Genomic DNA, 26,666 nt, shown 5'->3' on the forward strand with positions numbered 1-26,666 from the left:
ATTCTTTGTGGGCTCTTCTTTCCTTTGACCCTGAACAAAATCATTCAAGATTGCTTTCTTTTGTCCCTCACACGTAGGGGTCAATACAAAAATGAGTAGTCATTTCAAGTCAAGCCTAGATTAGAGGGTCCATATATGCCCATAAGAGCACAAACCCATCGTTCTTGCACTTGGAGCATTTTGCAGAAGTGTACAAATTTCTTTTTATGACAATGAAATGAGCATGAGACATCTTTTCATAAAATGTCATGGGTTGAATTTTTCTTAACCTTCAATTCCATATTTTTTTTATTAAAATTTTTGGTAAAAAATAATGTTGAGGTTTTTATAAAATTATCTAAGATTAAATCCTTTGGACTCTCCTTGATTATACCCTTATGTCCTTTTGGCCCATTAACTAATTTTTATGTCACTCACCCCTTTTATGAAAATGTATAACTTGCAATTATCATCATAGCATGTCCTAAATTAATATCTTAAATTGATTTTGACCTTTTTGAGGCTAATTTAAAATATGGAAGGAAGGCTATGATGGAAGGAAGTGACACAAAAGGTTATGATGGCTAAAGCCATAACGGTTTGTCACATGGATACATCAGCTTGACACCCAAATCATTTGGTCTTCAGAGTGCTCAAAGTTAAGCTAGGAACTCCCGTTTGCCACTTCCTTTCAAATAATGACATAGTCTGGATTCCTAAATAGTTAGAAATTAATTTAATATGTAGAGAAGCCTCATGCCAATATACTAAGTCATGCATATATACTTCCATTTTATAGATAATTAATAGAATAAATCCAGGTTTGATCATGAATGTATACGTATACACATGTATATTGTGCCAATGTATTACTATGTATTCAACAATATATGCAGATTTGAGGAATGTAATGTCAAGGTCTAAATTACACTAAGGTCCAAATCAAGTCAAAGCTATCCAATGATATCAAGACCCAACTCAAGTTAAGAGGCTATCTCTTCTAGGTGATCATCACATACTCAGTAAGAGAATATCTTTTAGAGTCTATCTAGTTGTCGGATCTTCTTAAGTGAGGTTCTCATTAACTTGCTCATCTTCATCTATGAGCTCATCATCAACCAAAGGGGCACCATGCATTATGATCATCCTATGCATCTCTCTTATCATCAATACACATTATTGATGGATGAAATACAACAATAATAGATTTTGGTTTTTCTAACTTTTCAAAATCTACAATAATTTGATCCTCAAGAAATACAAAATTTTAGCTTTTGTTGATTTTGTTGTTGACTAGATCTTAAAATCTATACCCAAATTCTTCATGGTTTTACTCAACAAAAAATACATTGCTTTGACTTACAGTCAAATTTAGATTTCTCATCGGACATGCACAAATATCTTGCAACAAAAAAAAAAAAAAAAAAATCAAAAAAATCATAAGAAACATATTTCCCTATTCAAAATCTTTCAAGCACATAGCCATTCAAAGGAATTGAGGGAGAAAGATTTATTAAGAGATGCCACTTATTGTACTTACCATTGTTACTTGAATCCTCCATTTAATTAGCTCAATTTTTAATTATTTTACTTTTAAAAATTTAAATTATATTAAAATAAATATTATTTATAAAACAAAGGAATATTATAAATATTTATAATTTATTTTTATGAAAAAAACATTATTATATATGTTAAAAAAAGTTAAAAAAAAAAGAAAAAAACAATAAATTAAAACAATGCATTATACATACACGGGATAAAATCATATTCGAATCCACCCCTTACCTATATTGGTTAAAAACATTTTCCCTAACCCATTCCACATCCGTTTAACCCGCCTTAGGAGTAGGGCGGTGTCGGCAGACTCGACCCAAAGAACCGCTCCATTGCCATCCGTACGTTCTTCATGCAAGAAAACCCCACAAAAACCTTCTCCTTTCTTTCCCTTTCTCTGGCACCACACGTGTTTCCTTTTGTTTTATTCTCTTATCTTTTTTCTATTTATTGAGCGGGTCCCAGTGCCTCCAAGTGGTGGGATGGGACCCCACCCAACACTCAACAATCCAATCTCCACTCTGCTTTCACATCGGCATGTTTAAAACAACAAATTCAGCGATACTTGATTACTTTCGGCTCATGAAATGGAAATTAATATTAGCAATTTTAGTATGTTTTCCTTGAAAGAAGAGTATGTGGAAGCCAACATATAATAAAGGGAGACACACAAGATTGTGAGACCTGCCATGAAAGCAGAAACTAAGGACGTTTGCGAAATTAATTTCATGGGTCACCAATTGATTTCAGCCATAAAATCATATTTCAGCACACAGGAAATGAATAACCTTTCCCTATATTTCATATCTGCTCATCAAAAAATTGATCTTATCTCATATCTACTCAGCAAAAATTAGACCATTCTGATTATGGGAATTGAATGCGAAGGTTGGGCCACATGCAACTTGATCATGCATGGATGCTTTTACTATCTTGTTTATATATGCCGACTTAGCCATTATATATATCCATCAATTGATTTCACTTCTTCATACCAACGTACAGCTTAGCTTGCGGTTCACAGCTTCAATGGAGCTTCATCTTCTTCCCATTCTAACTTGTCTCTCTGTGAGACTTCACTTTTACTTTTCTTTTGTTTTTATTTTTCTAACATAACCCATTACATGACAAGGGCAATGCTAGTTATATTATTTTGTAGAAAATGGTACTTACACTAAATTTTCTTTAAAAAATGAACATTTTCTAATCCAAATTTTAAGTCTTACTATTCTAAATTGTCTTTGTTAGGTGGGTTTTCTGATTTCTCCTAATCTCCTTACTATATATTATGCATGAACTTGTGGCAGCTGCTGGTGGTTGTAAGCAATGCTTCTCTACCTTCTGAGGTCTACTGGAAGTTGGCTTTGTCGTATACTCCGATGCCCAAAGCTGTGCGAGATCTCTTGTAGTTGAGTTAGTTTCAACGAATCCTTAACTCATATGCAATTTTTTTTTTTTTTGTTCTTTTTTGAAATTTGGTGAAGAAAATAATTTACTGTTGAATATTAGTTAGGCAACTGATTCTTAATTAGCCACCTTGGCATAACTGTAATAGCTAGTAAGAGGATATTATTCATATACGTTTCAATGAGTTTGCAGACTCAATGGAAGGTGGAAGTTCGATCAATGTGAGCAAGGTTGTACTAAATGCTATCCTAGAGAGTGACTATGTCAAATACCAAAACCCATCGGCTGTTGACACCCCCACTGAAGACCAACCTCAAGACACCTCCAGAAAAGGTTACTTCTTGGAAAAAGACCTGCATTCCACCACAAAAATGAAGATGCACTTCAGAAAAACTACAAATGAAGCCACTTTCTTACCTCGTCAAGTGGCCGACTCCATTCCCTTTTCATCTGACAAGTTCCCAGAAATTCTAAACCGGTTTTCACTGAAACAAGATTCCGAGGAAGCTGAAATAATGAAGAAAACGATAAAAGACTATGAACAACCAGCCTTGGAAGGAGATTCCAGGTTCTGTGCCACATCCTTGGAATCCCTAATTGATTTTAGCATTTCAAAGCTCGGAAAAAACATCAAACTAATCTCAAATGGAGTTGAAATGGGAAGCCAGGAATACGAACTCGGAGTGGGAGTGAAGGTGGTTGTAGACAAATCAGTGGTATGCCATAAGCAGAAGTATCCATACGCTGTGTTTTACTGCCATGCAATCCATAAGACGAGGGTTTACACACTTCCATTTGTGGGAACCGAGGATGGAACCAAAGCTGAGATTGTGGCTTCTTGCCATATAGATACGTCGGCTTGGAACCCGAAGCATGCGGCCTTTTAAGTGCTGAAAGTTAAACTAGGAACTGTCCCTGTTTGCCACTTCCTTCCTCGTGATGATCTCATCTGGGTTCCTAAATAGCTAGAAATCTGAAAGAAAGAAAAAAAACCTCAATCCCAATCGCATAAGTCGATCTTGTATTTTCTAATATCCATATCTGATGTGCTTTGAATACGTGCTGGTTAGAGGAATGTATGTATGTCTATGGGTACTATTTGCAATGTAATTCGGGTTATGCCATGACCATCTTCTTGGTTTTTATCCATGTTTTCAGAACCGGACCGGTTATTGAACCAACAAAGTTACCGGTTCATGATTCACCGGTTGGATTAGTTGTCGAACCGTGGTTGAACCGGTGACGTAATAAATATGTAATTTATATATTATTAAAATTAAAAATAATTATAAAAAATCTAAAATATATATGGATAAATTAAAAATCAATAATATTATTTTATATATTTGATATTATCAAATTAAATTATATTAATATTTTAATTTTATTAAATGAAATATGTAAAATATTTAAATGTGAATATATTAAAAATGAAAATTTAAACTAATTTTATAATTTTTAAAAATATTATATTATTTTTATTTAATATTATAAAAAAATTTAAAATCCAATATATATTGTTTTGTTTGGCATATTAGATAATAAATTGCGTGTAGTCAAATGGTGTCCTAGGTTACTTACAAAACCTGGGGTCTAGCTTCAAATCCTTTTGGGTGCATTTGTTAATTTTCTTTCATTGATATTAGTTAGCAATCCCACATCAGATTCTTAGAAAAATAAGGGTGCAAAGGATGCCTATAAAAGCTATCCTTATTGAAAGCTAAGGCATTATCCCATCTTGTGGGCTCAAGACTCAGCCACTTAATGGTTGGGGTGGGTATGGACTTTGTCATAATAAGACATGGCCCAACATGGTTTTTTGTCAAAAGTTTTTATACAACCGTTTAGTTCGTTTAGGTTTAATAGGGTAAACCGGTTGAACTGGTTGGACCGACCGATCTAATCTGGTTATCCAAACATTGGTTTTTATCATATAAGATACAACATCATTGGTTAAAACATGTAAAACTATCTAAAATTGTGCCTTAAAAGCCAATGGTACTTCATGGGTAGTTTGACCATATCTTTTGCCCTTTGTGAATTAATTTAATGAAGAAGAATTTTTGGTTAAAAGGGTTAAAGTAAGTTTGAAATCCAAAAAAATGACCCATTTGAAACATTTTTTGTCAAAGGACAGCTTTGTTGTCCACACTTCCTTCCTTATTTTAGCCCACACTTGCTGTCCACACTTCTTTCCTTAATTTAGCCCACCCTTCTTTCCTTATTTTAGCCCACAATTGTTTCCTTATTTCTCCATTTATTATTCTGTACAGTTAGCATATATTATTTGACAGATTATAGTTTACATGTATAGGGCTAGAATCATGCTGGAATTTATTTGCTTTTATTTGCTTTCCATGTAAAGCATCCTTGTAAAGTCTATATATAATATACAAAACTCAAGGCCAAAGTATTCGGTCATTCACACAATATTTTGACATGGTATCAGAGCAAGGTTGCTAATTTTTCTTCCCTCAAATTCTTTTCTGTCTTTTCGGTTTCGGAGGTGCCTCTCGTGTCTTTCAGTCAAGTCTGTGTTGATCCGTGCTGCACCCAACCACAACCATTTTTCTCAGTATTTCTGTGGCTGTCGTGGGTCAGTTTTCTTCTGGGATTTTTTTTTGGTCCATCATTTTGTCTCGGGTTCTATTTATTTTCTATGGATTCCGCACCTCTGTGTGTTAAGTTTACAGGAACAAATTATTCTACCTGGGCATTTCAGTTTGAACTTTTTCTCAAGGGAAAAGATCTTTGGGGTCATATTAATGGCACGGATGTTGAAAAACCATTCACTTTTGACAAATCTCAGGATGTTGGGTCTTCTCCTTCATGGGCTGTGCTTGATGCACGCATCATGTCTTGGCTTCTTGGTTCAGTGGAGCCTCATATTGTCACCCACTTGCGGCCCCATTGCTCCGCTCAATCTATGTGGGCTTATTTGAAGAAAGTTTATCATCAGGATAACGATGCTCGTCGGTTTCAATTAGAACATGCGATTGCCATGTTTCAACATGGTAGTCTTTCCATCCAGGACTACTACTCGACATTTCTGACTCTTTGGCATGAATATGCTCATTTGGTTACAGCGGATGTTCCCATTGCCGTCTCTCAACTATTCAGACTATTCACGCGACTACCCGGCGTGATCAGTTTCTTATGAAACTACGTCCAGAATATGAATCTATCTGCTCTTCTTTACTGAATAGATCTCCTGTTCTCTCTCTTGATATTTGTTTTGGTGAGTTACTTCGCGAAGAGCAACGCCTTAGTACTCAAGCTATTTTGGAGCAATCTCATGGCAGTTCCAAGACGACAACTGTAGTTTATGCTGCCCAAGGATGCGGACCACCTATGCATTCTAAAAACTTGCAGTGTTTTTGCTACAAGGAATATGGGCATATTGCTGCCACTTGCCCTAAGAAGTTTTGTTCTTATTGCAAGAAGAAGGGTCACATTATCAAAGAATGTTGTATTCGCCCCTAGAATCGTCAGGCCCAAGCATTTCAGATTTCGGTTATTGTCCCTCTTGTAGCAATACACGACTCTCTTTCAGCTGTGTGCTCTGTTCCTGCACCTCCTGCACCAGATTACTGCACCCCAGAAATGGTGCAACGGATGTTAATTTCATCATTATCAACAATGGGGTTTCAAGGTAACAATTCTACTAAACTCTGATACGTGGACTCGGGGGCCTCTAATCACATGACTAATAATCCCACCGTTTTGTGTCATGTTCGGCCCTACGCTGGTCAATCTTCCATTCAGACTGCCAATGGCAGATCTTTGCCCATAGCTGCTATCTGCGATGCCTCTTCTAAGTTCACTGATGTGTTTCTTGCTCCTCAGCTTTCCACGAATCTTATTTCTGTTAGCCAATTAGTTGATAACAATTGTGCTGTTAATTTTTCTGGTAATGGTTGTGTTGTGCAGGACCAGGTAACGGGGAAGCCGATCGCTAAGGGACCTAAAGTGGGGCGCTTGTTTCCACTATTTTTACCTGTTCTAGATTTTTCTCCACTTTCTTCTATTAAGTCTTTTGCTTGTAATAATGTTTCAGATCTTAGTATGGTGTGGCATCGTCGTTTAGGCCATCCCAATACTCAGATCTTATCTCATGTATTGAACTCTGATTTACCTGGTAATAAGGATCGTTATTCTTTATCTCTTGAGTGTGATTCTTGCAAACTTGGTAAAAGTAAAACTCTTCCCTTCCCTTTGCATGCAAGTAGAGCATCTCACTGCTTTGATCTTATCCATAGTGATGTTTGGGGACCTTCCCCGGTTAGTTCACATGAGAAATTTAAATATTATGTGACTTTCATTGATGATCATAGCAGATTTACTTGGGTCTACTTTCTTCGCTCTAAATCTGAGGTCTTTCGTACTTTCACTGAGTTTTTAGCGTATGTTGACAATCAATTTTCTACTTCTATTAAGACATTACGCACAGATTCCGGTGGTGAGTATTTGTCTACTGAGTTTCAAGCATTCTTGGCTTCTAAGGGTATTATTCATCAACGTTCATATCCCTCTACTCCTCAACAAAATGGAGTTGCCGAACGCAAAAATCGTCATCTTTTAGATGTGGTACGTATTCTCTTGTTAGAATCTTTTGTTCCATCCATGTTTTGGGTAGAGGCTCTAAAAACTGCTACTCACTTGATTAATCGTTTACCTTCTCAAGTCCTACATATGGAGTCTCCCTATTTCCGCTTATTTGCTAAGCAACCTAGTTATGATCACCTTCGTATTTTTGGTTGTGTATGCTTTGTTCATTTACCTCCTCATGAGCGACATAAATTATCTGCTCAATCTGTTCGATGTGTTTTCTTGGGATATAATATGTGTCAAAAGGGATTTGTTTGCTATGATCCTACATTACATCGTACACGTATTTCTAGGAATGTTATTTTCTTTGAAAATCAACATTTCTTTCCTGTATCCTCTTCTACTGTGTCATCCTCTTCTACTGTGGTCCTTCCCTCCTTTGAGCAACAGTTCTCAGATCTTCATCCAGTCAGTTCTTGCTTTCAACCAGGTATTGTGTATACGAGACGCTCCCGCCCACAGTCTCTTTCGGTGGCTCACCCGATATCTGATCCTACCACGTTCCAGATGCAGTCAGTTGTAGCACCTTCAGTACGTCGCTCTTCTCGAGTGTCTATACATCCGAATAGGTATGGATTTCCCTCTTCCAGTTCTGGCAATTCTATTTCAGCCCTTACTGCTGCATTGTCCAAATTTGATATTCCCACATGCTACTCACATGCTGCTAAGCATGATTGTTGGAGACAAGCTATGCAGGAAGAAATTGCCGCTCTAGAGGCCAATCACACTTGGGACATTGAGCCTTGTCCTCCCACTATTGTTCCTCTGGGTTGCAAATGGGTTTACTCAGTCAAGGTCCGATCTGATGGAAGTTTGGATCGTTACAAAGCTCGGCTTGTTGCACTTGGGAATAATCAGGAATATGGTGTCAATTATGAAGAGACCTTTGCTCCTGTGGATAAAATGAGTACTGTTCGTACGATTCTAACTCTTGCTGCTTCCAGTGATTGGCCACTACATCAGATGGATGTAAAAAATGCTTTTCTTCATGGGGATCTTAAAGAGTGTATTTATATGAAGCCACCCCCGGGGTTGTTTCCCTCTCCGACTTCACATGTGTGTAAGCTTCGTCGCTCTCTTTATGGTCTCAAACAGGCTCCGAGGGCCTGGTTTGATAAATTCCGCACCACTTTGCTACAATTTTCATTCAGGCAGAGCAAGTATGACACTTCCTTGTTTCTTCGGAAATCAGACATGGGTATTGTTGTTCTTTTGGTTTATGTTGATGATATTGTGATCACTGGTTCCGATTATGCTTTACTTGGTCAGCTCAAAACTCATCTCTCCGAGTCCTTTCATATGAAAGAGCTTGGGTCTCTCACATATTTTCTTGGTCTTGAGGTGCATCATAGTCCCTCTGGTATTTCCCTCAATCAACATAAGTATGCGAGTGACTTGGTGGCTATAGCTGGTCTACAAGGGGCTACTTCTGTTGATACTCCCATGGAATTAAATGTCAAGCTTCGCAAAGAGGAGGGCGACTTACTTGTTGATCCCAGTTTATACAGGAAGTTGGTGGGTAGCCTTGTTTATCTCACCATTACTAGACCGGACATTTCTTTTGCTGTACAGCAAGTCAGCCAGTTCCTTCAGACTCCTCGTCATCTTCATTTGGCTGCTATTCGTAGGATCATACGCTATGTTCAAGGGACTTCTACTCGTGGCATGTTCTTCCCTACAGGCAATTCTACTCGCCTTACTGCTTATAGTGACGCTGATTGGGCTGGTTTTGCGGATACCCATCGCTCCATCACTGGTTGGTGTGTGTTCTTAGGTGATGCATTAATATCTTGGAAAAGTAAGAAGCAAGACAGAGTCTCTAAGTCATCTACGGAATCTGAGTACCGGGCGATGTCTCTTGCTTGTTCTGAAATCATTTGGCTTCGAGGTTTGCTTGCGGAGTTAGATTTTTCTGAGACCGATCCTACACCTCTACATGCCGATAATACAAGCGCCATTCAGATCACGACCAATCCTGTCTATCATGAGCGCACAAAGCATATTGAAGTGGACTGTCACTTTATCCGTGAAGCCTTTGAAGCTCGTGTTATCACTCTTCCACATATTTCCACCGACTTACAAATTGTTGATATCTTCACCAAGGCTCTCCCTCGTCATCGACATTGCTTGCTAAGTAGCAAATTGATGCTTGTTGATCAACCTACATCAATTTGAGGGGGGCTGTTAAAGGACAGCTTTGCTGTCTACACTTCCTTCCTTATTTTAGCCCACACTTGCTGTCCACACTTCTTTCCTTAATTTAGCCCACCCTTCTTTCCTTATTTTAGCCCACAATTGTTTCCTTATTTCTCCATTTATTATTCTGTACAGTTAGCATATATTATTTGATAGATTATAGTTTACATGTATAGGGCTAGAATCATGCTGGAATTTATTTGCTTTTATTTGCTTTCCATGTAAAGCATCCTTGTAAAGTCTATATATAATATACAAAACTCAAGGCCAAAGTATTCGGTCATTCACACAATATTTTGACATTTTTATCATTTTTTAAACCCTTTAAAACATCATTTCTCTCACTTTTTGTTCATTTTCCTTCTGTTTTTGTCACCTCCTTTTCCAATGATGCTCAAATCCTAGCACAAAGATCTATGGATTGAAGATGAAAGTCTTAACCATGTAAAAAATAAGAGAGCAAAGTTCTCTCATATGTTGTTCTTCTTTAATATTCATCACATCTTTCATTTTTCTCTTTGTTCTTCATTAGGGTTTGTTACAGTTTCATGTGAACTTTGATAATGTTGAAAATGAGGTTGAATAAAAAGTTATCACGTATTAAATCTTTAGATTTTAGTTAGTGTTGTATTTTTTTTATTTTTTTAAAATATGTTGATTTTTAGCAAGTTCTTTAACAAAAACCTTGAATCACACTCAGCTAGTTGAAGAATCGGGACTTCAATCTTAATATCTTATGATTTTAATTCATAAATGAAACTTAACTATATTTTATGTTCAAATGAACATTCTAACTAAAAACATAACTTTAATGTAGTTTTTTTTATAGATGAAACAGAGCTTAATTGAGCTGGTAATTAAGTTCTTTTTAAATGAATCTTAACTATAATACAATTTAGGTAATCATTATGATTAAAAATTTAATCTTAATTAAATTCTTTATAAATGAACTTACCCATTGTATATCATAAAAACTTTTTCTTAATTTACATTAAGTTTATGAACCTACAATATCTTGAATGAGAAAAAAAAAAAAGCATTTTTTCATCTATTTCTTTCAAAAATTTTAATTTTTTTAATAATTACAATAATGATGAAAATATGATGATTAATGAAAGAAAGAACCATCAAGAAGAGAGAAGTGTAAAGTTTAGGTGTTGAGAGATTAAGTTAAAGATAAAGTTATATTAGGTTTTGGAAGAGTGAGATACAAGTAGAACAATTAAAATGGATAAAAAGAAATGAGAGGGAAAAAATGCTTTTGAAGGAAAATAAAATAAAAGGGTAAACTTGTTCAAATATAATCAAAATTAATGAACTCAAATAAGAAGGAGTATATGAATTATGGAGAGAGAAAGGGAAAACATATATAAATTTGTATTAAGAATTTAAGAGTGAAAGAGAAGGTGGGGACAATGGAGACGGGAAGATGAACAAACCAAGAATTTGTAACCAATTTTACTTCTCCATAAATTGAGAATGACGTATTCCCATTTGGTGTGTGTTCATATATGGATTTATCTAAAAAATGTTTTTATTAAAGATAAGCTAGTGCTTCCACTTAACATATATTTTGAAAATTAAAATATAAAGTTTAAATTACATTTAAGCCCAAATCACATTAATGATCAAGTAATGTCAAGGTCTAAATTACACTAAGGTCCAAATTTTAATTTGACTACATAAGTTTTTCTTCAAAAGAAATTGATACATGTATATATATATATATAAAAGTATGATTGGTCAAACCATATTAAAAACCTTACATATCATGTTTATCTTTATGTTATTACACTAACAAGGGCGATCCTAGTTAGCTTCCACTAACATAATAAATTAATGAAGGCTCTCTTTGAATCACGCAAACCTGGTATTTTCTATGATTGGTATTTGTTTCTCAAGAAACTGATAGTGTTCTTGGTCTTTTTTTTTTTTTTTTGTGCTCCAAATTAATCTAAAAAAATGTTTCGGACTAGCAGTTCCCTAACTTTAGACCCTTGTTGGTGAATGAAACGTAATTGATATTCTCTTGTATTTCAGTACGTATGAAATGAAAAACCTTTCATATTTCATATATTCTTATAAAAACACAAATTTATCTCATCAAGGAAATGGTTGAGAATTTAAGTTGGTACTTTTTCTCATTTTTATACTTTCTTGGTATGTTTGATTTTTGAAAAATTCAAGGAAAAATATAATGAAAAGAAGATAGAAAAGAAACGTGGAAGAGAAAGGTGAAACCAAATAAAAAATAGATTTAAAATTAATAAGATATTTTTATATGCTTTTTGAAATTTATTTTACTTATTTCCCTTTATCATATAAATATTAAATAATTTAAAAATGCATAAATTTGTAATTAATTTTATTTTATATAGATGTATTTTCAATTATTTTTTTTTTTACAATAAAACCAAAGATGAGAAATCCATCTTCTTTAAAATATTTTCTTTGGTTAATATTTTTTAAGGAGCCAAAAATAGCTTAAATGATTATTGTTACATTGACACAAGTAAGTGAAAAAATCTTGTAGACAAAATTAAATACAAAGAAATAATTTCGCGATAAGGTTGCTAATTGCCGACTTGCCTTCAGAACCATTGTATCTTCTTCTACAACAATAGGGTGCCAATTGCCAACTTGCCATCAAAACCACTGAATCTTCTGTTATAACACATGTTTGTAGGATGAGTCATTATCAAGGGTGTCATCCTGCTCAGAAAACAAAAGAGACTAAAAAACAAAACAAAAAAGCTGATATATTCCCATTTGGTGTGTGTTCATATATGGATTTTATATCCTTTTGGGTGTACGTTATGTATACCTTTTTTGGAATATAGCCACATAGCCTTAAGATATTTATTTTTAATTATTAATTAATTAATTAATTATTCTGGAGAATAAGTGACGGTGCCTTTCATGTCATCCATTATTGTGATCACAATTTTCCTTGCATCTTCAACAAATATTTTTTAATCAAAATATTTGTAAACATGTTAGTAATGAATTACTTAAAAATAAATAAATATTGTAATAATTATTTAAAAATTATAATTATTTTTTGTGTTTAGGGCATTTAAAAAAATAATTTTCTTATATTTGATTTTTAAATAAAATAAATAAATTATATATTTTTTATTTTAATTGTTTTTTCAAAGTAAATAGACTATAAATGAATCATTGAACCCAATTATTGGTGCCGATCAATTCATCAATGATGAGTGCCAGCATGACCATGAAATAAATTTTTGGCATGGCCTGATACAGACAATCTTTGTTTTGCTTATCATTTTTACTAGCTTTTGTCCATTCTTATTTTATTTTATTTTTTCCTAATTAAATTAAACTGTGAATAATAATAAAAACATTTTAAAAATTATTTATTAAATTAAGAATTATTTAGCAAATTATATACATATGTGGGGAACATAAAAATATATTATTATCATTTTTAAACAAATAGACACTTTATAAAACATAAATTGATTGCTGTGTTGTTTTCATTCTTGAAAGTAAGACCACTGAAGCTTGAGAGGTCAACATGATAGGTGATAAAATTTTAGAATATGATATTTGAAATTATTTCTAATATTTTTAAAATGATAATTTCAATTTATAAAAAAAAAATAATTTTCATATTTAAATTGAAATTATTTATTTAAAAGAATTTTCAATTAATATTATAAAAAATTAATTTGAAAATAGTTTTAAAAGCATCATACCTTAATAATATTTTTAAAATTACTGTAATTTTTTTTTCTTTCAAAAAATCTCCATTTTACTTCAACAAGGATCTTATCGTGATCGTTGTAGATAACTCTCACGTGGTGATAATTCATGGGCATGGGCATGGCATGCAGGCTGCGGCAGCACTTGGTGATAATTTAAGGAAGGTGGCCCATACAGTCACTCTTTACGCAAAAGGCAATGACTGAGCTGGTTTGTACACTCAACCTACAAGGCATGGCTTTCATTGCACAAGTGGCGCAAGTGGGAGTGCCAAAATAATAAAATAAGGCATTTATTACCACGCCAATTTTTTTTTAATACTTTTTTCTTCTTTATGGTATTAAATATGATCATAAGAAATAAATTATCAGTGCCGTCGACTGCAGATAATCTTCTCAATTTTCTTAAAGCTATGTTTAAAAAATTGTAGAAGGAAAGAGTAAGTGAAAAAAAATAAAAAAAATAAAATTTAAATTAATAAATTATTTTTATATGTGTCTTTAAATTAATTTAATTTATTTTTATTTATTATATAAACATTAAATAATTTTAAAATAAATTATTTTTTTGATTAATTTTAATTATATTTGATTTTTTTAATAATTTTTTATAATGAAATCAAAACCCTTTCTTTTCGTATTTGTTTTTATTTTCCTTAGTATTTTTCAAGAACTAAATATAGCCTTAGGTTTTTTATTTATTAAGTTTTACTATTTTTTCTTTTTTTTATTAACTAAATTGAGCTCTTAATTAATAATGAAAGCATTTTCTTAATAATGAGCTCTTAATTTTGCTCAACCATTTAGATTTCTTTGTATATTTTCAAGGTTTAAAATGACTTACCCAATTTCACAAATATTTGAAGGCAAAAAATGGATGATTAAGAAATTAAAAAAGAAAGGTCTATTAAGGGAATGGTCGGAGAATATTGTATTATCCTAAAATCTTCTTTTTCTTTTATCACATGCATATAAGGGAAATCAAACCGTCGGAGAATGTCCTATTTCGATCTAACAACTTAACTTGTTAGAAGTGGATTTTAACTTACCTCTTTCAACTTTTTAGTAGGATAACCCTCTTAAGATGATCTACAAGCTCCCTTTGCCTTTGAATGATAATAAGGGCATGGACAAAGGTAGTACGTGAAAGTCATCCCTCTAACACCAAGTTTGTCATAAAAGTAATTTTTTTTAGGTATCATTTTGTTTATTATGGAAAATGTTGGCTCGATATATATATATATATATATATATATATATATATATATATATATATATATATTATTTTTAAAAATAAAAAATAATATGATCATTAAAAAGAAAATAGAAAAACTCTCATACAAAATATAAAATTTTATTCTATTTTTTAAAATTGTTATGTTTTAAAATTGCTATCAAAATTATTAAAAATTTGACCTAGTAAAAGGTTGATATTATTTATATTTTTTAAATAAAACTTTAAAAATATTATTATTATTTTAGATAAATTTTTATTATTAGTATAAAATTCATTACTATTTTTCATATAAAAAAAATTCCCCACAACATATTAGGTTTTCTTTTTGCTTAAAATCTTAAATTTAAAAAAATTAATGATATTAAAGAAAGGTTTAATTATATCAATAATGTTAAAAAAATAGAATAAGGAAAAAAAAAATGTCCTACCTCTCCATGTATAAGGAAACGAGTGCTTTTATATACACATTAAAAAATAATCATTAAATGAAAAAAAAAATTCATCCAATTTAAAGTTGAAGGTAATATCTCGGGTGCTCAAAGCAATACATATATCATTAAAATATAATACTTATATATTTAAAATTAATACCTCAATTGGAAAGTGTTCAAAATCTTAATTATTTTTAAATAAATCTATTAAATTTAAATTTTTTAAAATTGGGTTTTTATTTTCTGATTTGTGCAAGAACACACTTTTCATCTTTTTCTATCAGATTCAAGATGGCTTAAATATAGGTAACTTCTTCTTGCAAACAGATCTGCACCCAGGTACAAAAATGATGCTGCAGTTGCCACAAACTACAAATGAAGCTATGTTCTTGCCTTGTCAAGTTGCTGACTCCATACCCTTTTCATCTAAGAAGCTACCCGAAATTTTGAACCGGCTTTTAGTGAAGGAAAAATCTGCAGAAGCTGAGCTAATGAAGAAGGAGACAGAAGAGTGTGAGGAGGCTGCCATGGATGGAGAATCTAGGTTCTGTGCAACTCAGTAGTATGAGTTTGGAGTGGGGATGAAGAAGGTTGCAGACAAATCAGTAGTGTGCCATAAGATGAACTACCCATATGCTGTTTTCTATTGCCATACCTTCACTAAGACACGGACTTACATGATTCCATTGGTGGGTGCTGATGGAAGCAAGTCTAAAGCCATGGCAGCTTGTCACAGTGATACATCAGCTTGGCACCCACAGCACGTGGCCTTCCAAGTGCTCAAAATTAAGCCAGGAAGGGTCCCAGTCTGCTATTTCCTTCACAACAATGCCATGGTCTGGATTCCAAAGTAAGAATCAGCCTCAAGCCTCAAGCCCCAAGCCCACTTGCACTATCAGTTCCATCTTAAAGCTGTTTGTAGTATGAATGGTTAGAATAAATGCAGGTTCGAGGATTAATGTGTGTAGTGTGCAATTGATGCTATGTATTCATCAATGTTTCCAGGTTGATTAATGAAGGAATATATATATATATATATATATATATATATATATGTTGTGTGCAATAGTCTTCAGCAAAGCAATTAGCCAATATTTTTTTATATTAATTCCAATAATATGAAATATTGGAAATAACAATACATGTGTAATATGGGCTATAAATTTAAAAATACACAAATTTGTTATTAATTTTAATAATGTGTGATAAACCCATATTCTTTAATATTTTTTTTCAGAATCAAACATAACTTAAATGATTATTACTACACCTACACAAGTGAGTAAAAAAACTCTTGCGCGCAAACAAAAGTAAATACAGAGAAACAGTTTGGAGATAAGGTTGCCAATTGCCAACTTGCCATCAGAACCATTGTATCTTCTTTCATAACAGACAAGTTGCCAATTGCCAACTTGTCATCAAAGCCATTGCATCTTCTTTTATTACAACAAAAATAAAAAAATGTGACATGTTTGTAGGATGAGTCATTATCAAGGTTTCGTCCTGACAAGAAAACAAAAGAGACTGAAAAACAAAACAAAAAAGCTGATGATCATCTTTGTATTGCTTCTATGGCACTACTATTTCAGTTCCGAAAAGTACCACCCAAATAAAAATGATAACATGATCAAGGTGAAGATTTCTCTTCCTCTACACTTGCTCGTTCTCACTCAAATACAACTCCGATAATGTCATCTCGGAATCAAGCATTCATCATCAGGCTTGACCACTCAAATTATCTTCTATTGTGTACTATGATGCTGAATATTGTAATCGTTAATGGACTCAAGGAGATGATCGATGGCTCACAACCTTCTCCTCCAATTTTTCTTGAGGATTCTGAAAGTACAAACCCAGATTTTCAGATCTGGCAACGACATAGTCGTTTTGTCATGTGTTGGATTTATTCATCTCTCATTGAGAATGTAATGTCGCAAATCATCGATCCCACTTCCGCTTCTGAAATCTGGAGTGTTCTTGAAAAATTCTTCTTTTGCTGTATTAATTGTATTTAATATCTTATTTATTTTTTAAATTTATTGTATTTAAATTTATTTTTTATTTTTTTTCATATTTAATTTTTTTTATTTGTATTTTGTCTCATTTTTTTAAATCAATTTATTTTTTTTATTTTTAATTAATTAATTAATTAATTATTCTTGAAAATAAGTGATGGTGCCCTTCATGTTACCCATTATTGTGATTACAAGTTCTTGTGTCCTCAACCAATATTTTTTAATCAAAATATTTGTAAAAATATTAGTAATGAATTACTTAAAAAATTAAATATTATAATAATTATTTAACTATATATATATATATATATATATATATATATATATATATATATATATTATTTACTTTTCCTCTGCATTTGAAATAGTGTATAAAAAATGAAGTATTCAACTTCAATTTTTTTTTTTTTTACTATATTAAGTTTAAAAATTTTAAAATCAATTTAAAATATTTAAAATATATAATGTATACTTTTTGTATAAAAAGTTTTAATTTTTATGCAAAATTTGATTAATTTAAGAAAAAAAATAGGAAATATATTCTAGGACACTTATTTTGTTAATTTTTAAATAAAAATATAAACATGGAATTATCGTCTATAGATTTTGTTAATTTTAATTTTTTTTTTCAAAGTAAATAGACTAGAAATGATTCTTTGAACCCTACTATTGGTGCCCACTGCCCATCATTCCATCAATGCTAGAGTGGTCTTGAAATAAAGTCTTGGTGCCGCCGGATACAAACAATCCTGACACGTAATTTAATTTGTTAGGTTTTTTTGTCAATTTTCATGATCCATTTTGCTAGTTTTCATTTTGTTTTATTTTCTTAATTAAATTAAACTGTGAATAATAATTAAAATATTTTAAGAATTATTTATTAAATTTTATGTATATTTGATGATTAAGATAGAAATTTAACACAGGGAAAAATAAGCATTAAAGAATTATTTGAAAAATATTTTTTTCAATTTTTTTATTGAATAAAATGTTATCAAAACCATTGCAAAAAATGCTTTTCTTTTATATCAAATATTAATTAATTTTTTAATATGATAATATTATATGAAAATGTCATACTCCAATACTCTTGAGCTAATCAGACGCTTCAACCGTATAAGCTTAGGGGAGAGGACGACCCTCTACATCCTTTGTGTAACATACATTATTTTTATAAATATTTGAAGATAATATTTAATAAATTATATACATATAAAAATATATTATTTTCATTCTTAAACGAAAACATAAATTGACTGCTTTGTTGTTTTTATTCGTGAAAGCAAGAGCAGTCAAGCAGTGGTTGTTGAGGGGTCACATGATTGGCGATAAAAATATTGTTTATGTCCACTTGTTAGGAAGAAAAAATCCCTTGTCGTTGCCAAAATAGTCCCACTAACCTCTATAAATAGCAAGAAGCTCGCTTCAGTTATTTCCATCCAAGCATACCTTCTCATAGCTTAGCTTTCTGTTTAAGTTTCTCAGCTGTAATGGAGTTTCGTTCCCTTCACTTTCTGGCTTTTCTTTCTGTGAGTCCAGATTAATTCTTCATTTTTTCACAAACATGTTTTGGGAACAAGTCATAATTTTTCTGTTTAAAAAACAAAAACCTGTTCTTGAGAAGAGATCTTTAGGACACTCATGTGCTAGTTTAATTATCTTCTTGTAATGGAACTTGGTGGCATGCATGCAGGTGATGGTGGTAGTAATCCATGCTTCTCAACCTGATGAGGATTACTGGAAGTTGGCTTTGCCTCACACTCCCATGCCTAAAGCTATACGAGATCTGTTGCAGTCCAGTTAGTTTCATTAAATCTCTACCCTACTTTCTGCAACATCTTTTACTGATTCTTATGGTCTCCTATCATAGAATTAAACTGCAGGGAAACTGTCATATATATCATCAAGATTGTTCTTCATAACCATTAATTTGCTTTATTTCTTGAAAAATATTTGTCTAGATTAACATTTCTAACTTTTCTTTGTAATTGCTGAATTTGCAAATTCAACAGAAGGTCTAAGTTCTGTCGATGCTTCTACTGCCTCTTGTACTGTTCACATCCATTTCGATAAATTCTCTCAACCCGCCGGAGAAGAGGCTCAAGTAGATGACTCAAAAATAGGTAACTTCTTCTTGGAAACAGACCTGCATCCAGGTAAAAAATGAAGCTGAACTTGGCCACAACTACAAATGGAGCTGTTTTCTTGCCTCATCAAGTTGCTGAATCCATGCCCTTTTCATCCAACAAGCTACCCGAAATCTTGAACCGGTTTTCCCTGAAAGAAAAATCCGCAGAAGCCGAGATAATAAAGAAGGAGCTAGAGGAATGTGAGGAGCCTGCCATGGAAGGAGAAGCCAGGTACTGTGCAACATCATTAGAGTCCCTAATCCATTTCAGCACTTCAAAGCTTGGAAGGAATGTGAATGTGCTGACGAATGAGGTCAAAACGGGGAGCCAGGAGTACGAGTTTGGAGTGGGGATGAAGAAGGTTGCAGACAAATCAGTAGTGTGCCATAAGATGAACTACCCATATGCTGTTTTCTACTGCCATACATTCACTAAGACACGGACTTACATGATTCCGTTGGTGGGTGCTGATGGAAGCAAAGCTAAAGCCATGGCAGCTTGTCATAGTGATACATCAGCTTGGCACCCAAAACATGTGGCCTTCAAAGTGCTCAATGTTAAGCCAGGAACAGTCCCTGTCTGCCATTTCGTTCACAACAATGCCATGGTCTGGATTCCAAAATAGCCTGATCATGAAATCAACGGAAATATTTAATCCTCAAGCCCAGTTGCATTGTTCCATGTAATAGTCGTTTCTAGTATCAATGGTGTGGTTTGAATAATTGCAGGTTAATTTGAGAAGAATGTAGTGTGGAATGCTATTCATCAATCTTTCCCGGTTGATTTAAGGAATATTGTATATATTGTTGTGTGGAATAATATTCAATAATTAATGAATGAGTATGAATTATCCTAGTGTATATAAATTGTAGACTTATTTATATTTTTAAAAATTAATTTTAAAATTTGAATTAGTAATTTTTATTAAACCTTATTTTTAAAATAATTTCAACCGTTTTAACCATATATTCCATTTTAAAAATTATTATTACTATTTTTTTTCTTCATAAATCCCTATTTTACTTCAACAAAGATCTTATCGGGATTTTTTTAACTTCTACACCTAGTTTAAAAAAAAATTCTTAAAAAATGGTAGTTTGAAAAAAAAATTCTTAAAATATAATAGTTACAAAATTATTGATAAATCTACAACACTTTTTATCATTTTGAAAGGTATTTCTTGAAAGGACATCTTTCGTATTATTCATATCAACATGTTAAAAAAAATTTGAATTTACACTAAAGATGTCTTTTGAAAAGATACTTTCCATAATTTCATAAAATTGAATTTATATTAAAAGCGTCTCTTCAAAAGACACATTTTTATAATTTTTTTTATTAGTCATACATGTTAAAAACAAAAAAAATAAATTTATACTAAAAAAATATCATTTCTACAATGTCATAAAATCTAATTAATACTAGAGGTGTCTTTTAGAGAGACACCTTTCACAATTTTCATATTAGTCACATAATGAAAAAAATTTCATAGAATTGCATTTATACTAAAAGTATATCTTCAAAAGACACTTTTCCATAATTCTATAAAATTGAATTTATTATGCTAAAACTGTCTTTTCAAAATATACCGTTTTATAATTTTTTTATTAGTCATACATGTTAAAAAAAAAAATTATACTAAAAAAATATTTTTTTCATAATGTCATAAAATCAAATTTATACTAAAGGTGTCTTTTGATGAGACATCTTCCACGATTTTCATATTAGTCACACAATGAAAAAAAAATTGAATTTACATTGAAGACATCTTTATAATTTTACAAAATTTAATTTATACTAGATGTGTCTTTTAAAAAAGCACCTTCTACAATTTTTATATTAGTCACCTATAAAAAAAAACTAAATTTATACTAAAAGTATCTCTTGAAGAAAAATTGTTTAATATAAATTTAATTTTATAAAATTATAAAAAATGTCTCTTAAAGAGACATTTTTAGTATAAATTCATTTTTTTTACTATGTAACTTATATGAAAATTATGAAAAATGTCTTTTAAAGATATACTTTTATTATAAATTCGATTTTATAGAATTGTAAAATGTGTCTTTTCAAGATATATTTTTAATATAAATTCAGTTTTTTTTTTTTAATGTATATCATTGATATAAAAATTATAAAAAGTGTATATCGAAGAAAAATCTTTAATGTAAATTTAATTTTTTGAAACATGTATAATTGATATCAAAATGATGAAAGATGTTTTTGAAGAGACCTTTTAAAATGGCAAATGTTGTAGATCTGAAAATATTTTTTAATTTATGGGCAAACAGCCGGCGGCTGTGATAATTTAAAGAAAAGTTTAAAAAATTGTAAAGGTGGGCCATGAAGTCACTTTAGGCAAAGGCGGTGACGGAGCTGGTGCTTGTACACACCCTACAAATAATACAAAACCTTTAATTTTAAATTCACTGTATAATTATAAAAAATCCGATCTTCTCGACAACTCCCACGTGGTGATAATTTATGGGCAGACAGCCGGCGGCGGCGCTTCTTCATAATTTAAAGAAAAGTTTAATTAATTGTAAAGGTAGTCATAAAGTCACTTTAGGTAAAGGCGGTGACGGAGCTGGTGCTTGTACACCCACCCTACAAATAATACAAAACCTAGAAGGCATGGCTTTGATTGCACAAGTGGGAGAACCAAATGACAAAACAAGGCATTCGATCACCACGCCAGTATAGAATTTTTTTGCCACAGCAAAAGAAAAGGTAAAGGTAAATAAAAAAATTTATTTAATTTTGTATGTTTTTTTTTTTAATTTATTTGACTTATTTTTACCTATGAAAATTAAATAATTTAAAAATAAATAATTTTTGAACTAATTTTAATTATATTTAGTTTTAATTTTTTTTATAATAAAATCAAATACGAGAAAAATCATTTTTTCAATATTTGTTTAAGTAGGTCCCAAAATATCCAAGAAATCTATATACATAGAAACCAACACACCTGACTTCTTTCCATGTAACTTGCAAGCTTCTTGTCTTAGTTTCTGAGCTTTTACCATTAATGGAGTTCCTTCGTACTTTTCCTAATGCACATAAATAATCTAAACATGCTCATAATAATCCTTAAATAGCAATTAGATCATAAGCGGAATTGAAAACAGATAAAAAAACGTATCTCCCACTATTTCTCAACCTCCACTTAGATGGTGTTTTTTAAGACTAAAAGAGATTGAAGGCTTAGGGAACCCTACCCTTTAGTTTTCTGCTTCTTTTTTAAAGACTTTCTCCATCATCGAGTCTGCTTTGAGCGTATTCACCAAGCCATTGGGAAAAGAAGCTTTCTCAACTATGATGCGCAAGTTGAGAGTTCTTGACATTCACTCTCCAACTTGAGGGGGATTGTTGAGAAGGTTAATGACATCTGGCTTTCCATTAATAAAAATATCCAGACATATTGTATTAGTTGTATATTTGATTAGTTGCCTTTTATACTTACTCTATCAAGAATAGATTAACATGATTGTAGGAAACCTCTTGTATAAAGCTACATCTGATTCAATAGTATAATTCAATAAAAAGGAAAATATTTTTTTCCCTTTATTTTACATAGAGTCCCTAATCGATTTCAACACTTCAAAGCTCGGAAGAAATGTGAATGTGCTGATGAATGAGGTCAAAACGGGAAGCCAAGAGTTTGAATTTGGAGTGGGAATGAAGAAGGTTGCAGACAAATCGGTGGTGTGCCATAAGATGAACTACCCATATGTCGTTTTCTACTGCCATACATTCACTAAGACACGAACTTACATGATTCCATTGGTGGGTACTGATGGAAGCAAATCTAAAGCCATGGCAGCTTGTCACAGTGATACATCATGTGGCCTTCCAAGTGCTCAAAATTAAGCCAGGAACGGTCCCTGTCTATCATTTCCTTCACAACAATGCCATGGTGTGGATTCCAAAGTAAGGGATAAGCTGAAGGCCTCGAGCCCAATTGCATTATCAGTTCCATCTTAAAGCTGTTTGTAGTATGAATGTTTATAAACTTAGAATAAATGCAGGTTTGAGGATTAATGTGTGTAGTGTGCAATTGATGCTATGTATTCATCAATGTTTCCAGGTTGATTAAGGAATATTATGGTATATATAAATATTATGTTACATACTACAGAGTTAGCCAATATTATTTTATTTTATTTTAAATTTCAATCATATGAAATATTGGAAATAACCTTCACTGTTTCATATATCTACGGAGAAAGAATTGAACAAGATGAACGTTGTGGCCAAAAGGCAAAACCACATATATAATTTGGGCCACAAGCCCACTGCCCACCCACCTTTCTTCTTTCTTTCTGATTAACGAATGGGCATCAATGAGGAAAAATAAATAAACAAATAAATAAATTATAGAATATTCTCCACACCCACTTACAGTCTTACACATGGACAAAAATATCGGGATTCAAAAAAATGCACCAAAATGTATATAAAAGAATATTAAAGATTATTTTATTAAATAAATAAGTTTTAATTATTTTATTTTTATATTTGATTTAATTTATTATCAAAAATATAAAAACATAATTTTAATTAATAAATAAATTTTAATTATTTGATTTTTATATTTAATTTAATTTATTACCAAAAATATAAAAACATAATTTTATTAATAGGTCTTTTTTTATATAATCTATATATTTATTAAATATAAAAAGTACAAATATTAGAAAAATTATATCTATATTAATATTTATTTGATATCATTGAATACATTTAAATTAAAATAAATTATAATTTTAATATTAAATATATTTTAAATTTAGATATGTTATCATAATATTATTATAAAATAATATGTAATGTAACTTAATAATAAATATATATTTATAAAATTTATATTTTTTATTAACGTATAAAATATTATTATCAAATATGAAAAATTATATATATATATATTATTTTTTTAATAAAAATAACTTTAAATTATCCATTTTTATCTTGATATTTTCAAAATTTTTATTGATTTTTACGTCACTAATATTTTATGTTAAGATATCTATCGATATATTTCTAATTTATCATAAATAAATTAGAAATACCAATATAGATTACTTATATTTTTATCCTTACTCTATACACATATCACATAAGTAATATGTGATATCCAAGCACATGTATCCTTGAACAGTATAGGGTCTCACCAATTAGCATGACAAGCAGGCCAATTGTGATACAAGTATAGGGTTTTGATGGCCCGAACCTGAAAGAAACGGAAAGAAGGGAACAATGTAGAAAATCAGGGGTCAGCATGACTTTTCCTACCATCTATTACAAGATAACTCATATTGTTGTTCTCTCCCTTTAAGCTGCACAAATCGATCTCCAGATTTATTCAGCATCTCCACATTCCAAAATTATATATCTTAGGAAAACACTCCTACATTCCATCAGTCTGCTTGATAAATGATTTTGACAATCCTATTCACCACGTGCTATATTATAAGGGACTTTGTGGGCATTTCATTTTCCGAATTTCATATGGATGCTTTTTCACCCCTGCATGAACAATGAATGAATTAATATGTTCATGTGCCATGATGGTTCTCCCATATGCAAATCATAGAAGCCAAAATGGGTGTGAACAGAAGCAATAAGAAAAGAAATTATTGCCGAGGATGATGATACAAGATAATGACTCTAAATAGAAATAGAACGGAGTGGTGAAAGTAGCCACCCTCAAGTAGTTGGACTAAGGCTTTATCAAGTTGAGCGATATATTAAAGTACCAATGATAGGCAAAATTATTTAATACCTGAAATAAATGATCTGCCACAAATATTCCAAGATTAAGAAGAATGATCCAGAATATTCCATTCACTTGCCTCTGTGGTTTCCATTTTCCGCCTGACTTCCCAAGTTCCAGCTGTGATGTCAAATCTAATAAACAAATTATAAGGCTTTCATGTCACACTGAAAGCACAATATGGTCTATGCTTTCTTGAAACCAAATTCAATAATTCATTCAATTTTCCTAATACTCACTTCAATTATTTCCAAAAACCAATTTTCCAAACTCATCATTGTTCAGCTAAGTTTTGGAATTGCTGCCTATTATTTTACCTAATCGATCTTGGTGCCTTTTCAGCCCCTGGCCAGGATTGAAATTCAGCCAAACTAGTCACAGCAAGCGGAGAAATGTTGAGATACCATACATGTGGAACATAGAAGTGGTTAAATACACTGTAAAATAAGCTGGAGATAGCATGAAACACTGATCAATATGATTCTCCAAAGACACAAAATTCGATATGAGGACACTAGATACTACATAATATACATATATATCGAAACTTAGGTCTGTCACGAATTCAATTCAGCCCTCCCATTACCCTTGTGCGTTTGGCATGTGGGAATGGGAACCGAAATAAGATGGAAAGGGGGTGAATCACAATACCATGTAGAACCGAGGAATCAAAATCCTACTGAGAGTGGGATTTGGTTCTCTACAAATGAATTTTTTATTCCTATTCCCATTCTGAAAAACAATCCAAACACATTAATGAATAGGAATGGAATTAATTTCCCATTCCCATTTCTCTATTCCAGGGTTCCAAACACGACTTAAAGAAAAGACCTCAACAAGCAATGGCCTTTTTGTGTGTTTAGTACAATTGGGTACTTCAGTCACAACCTACACGTTCCAAATTCTCCTTCCTTTTCCTTCATTTTCCCAACATCCAAAATCTTCACATACCCAATCACTAACGCCCATCATAGTCAATTTCAAACCGAGTGTTCGTGAAAAGTTCCAACAACAACTCTGGGTCCCTAATTATGAACAACATCAGCTAAATAATATCTGGGTAACGAAGATTTCGACAAAGAAGAGTCAGGGCATACCTGAACCGTTCATCTTGCAGACGAAACGAGATGGGGCGGCCGAGATAGGAAGAAGGCGAGTGGGCGGGGTGACTCTGAGAGAAGAAGAGGTGGGAAGCTTTGAGAAGGCGGCGTTGATGGGAAGGAGAGAGGCTGAGGGCATGGGCATGGGCATGGGCATGAGCTTGATTGTACATGGTCTATGTGCCAGCAGTTGCTGAAACTGCCCCATTTTTGCCTGCGAGGAGGCGATTGAATGTCTTCTATGCCATTGAAGACTTCTGACCTTAGAACATACTTTGGGCCCTTGGGTTACAATGAAAAAATATGGGCTAGAGCTGGGTGATTTGGGCCTTAAAAGACTTTTTAACAAACACGGACATTAATTTTATGGGCCGGTGAGTGGGGAGTTATTGGGCTACCTCATACACATGACACTACTTGGAATTGGACCTTGCGTTCCTGAAATGGCCACTGCTTATCGTGAGAAGTCGCCTTGCTGCATTTGGGGAAATAACATCTCACGT

General features: G+C 32.1%; 2 protein-coding genes and 1 pseudogene across 5 annotated transcripts; 2 read left to right on the forward strand and 1 right to left on the reverse strand.

Annotated features, from left to right (window-relative positions):
• The first annotated feature begins 3,119 nt into the window (after window positions 1-3,119).
• LOC117913378 (BURP domain protein RD22-like) lies at window positions 3,120-3,917 on the forward strand. The gene has a single exon (XM_034828338.1). It carries the CDS (start codon window positions 3,141-3,143, stop codon window positions 3,828-3,830), a length of 690 nt encoding a protein of 229 aa, XP_034684229.1. The 5' UTR covers window positions 3,120-3,140; the 3' UTR covers window positions 3,831-3,917.
• Window positions 3,918-18,597: 14,680 nt separating this feature from the next.
• Window positions 18,598-20,142, forward strand: LOC117912315 (annotated as a pseudogene).
• Window positions 20,143-24,427: 4,285 nt separating this feature from the next.
• On the reverse strand, window positions 24,428-26,412 carry LOC117912312 (rhomboid-like protein 11, chloroplastic). Of its 4 annotated transcripts, none has more exons than XM_034826853.1 (4): window positions 26,161-26,412; window positions 25,381-25,434; window positions 25,073-25,197; window positions 24,428-24,520 (listed from the first exon to the last, which is right to left on the reverse strand). In XM_034826853.1, exons 1-4 carry the CDS (start codon window positions 26,369-26,371, stop codon window positions 24,458-24,460), a joined length of 453 nt encoding a protein of 150 aa, XP_034682744.1. In that variant the 5' UTR covers window positions 26,372-26,412; the 3' UTR covers window positions 24,428-24,457. The 4 variants fall into 4 exon arrangements, 3 of the variants coding, with proteins under 3 accessions (XP_034682744.1, XP_034682745.1, XP_034682746.1); XR_004651002.1 differs by having other exon boundaries at window positions 24,432-24,520; window positions 25,303-25,434; XM_034826855.1 differs by lacking the exon at window positions 24,428-24,520 and adding an exon at window positions 24,527-24,816.
• Between the last annotated feature and the right edge of the window lie 254 nt (window positions 26,413-26,666).

This window comes from Vitis riparia, chromosome 4 (assembly GCF_004353265.1).
Source record: "Vitis riparia cultivar Riparia Gloire de Montpellier isolate 1030 chromosome 4, EGFV_Vit.rip_1.0, whole genome shotgun sequence".
Classification (NCBI taxonomy): domain Eukaryota; kingdom Viridiplantae; phylum Streptophyta; class Magnoliopsida; order Vitales; family Vitaceae; genus Vitis; species Vitis riparia.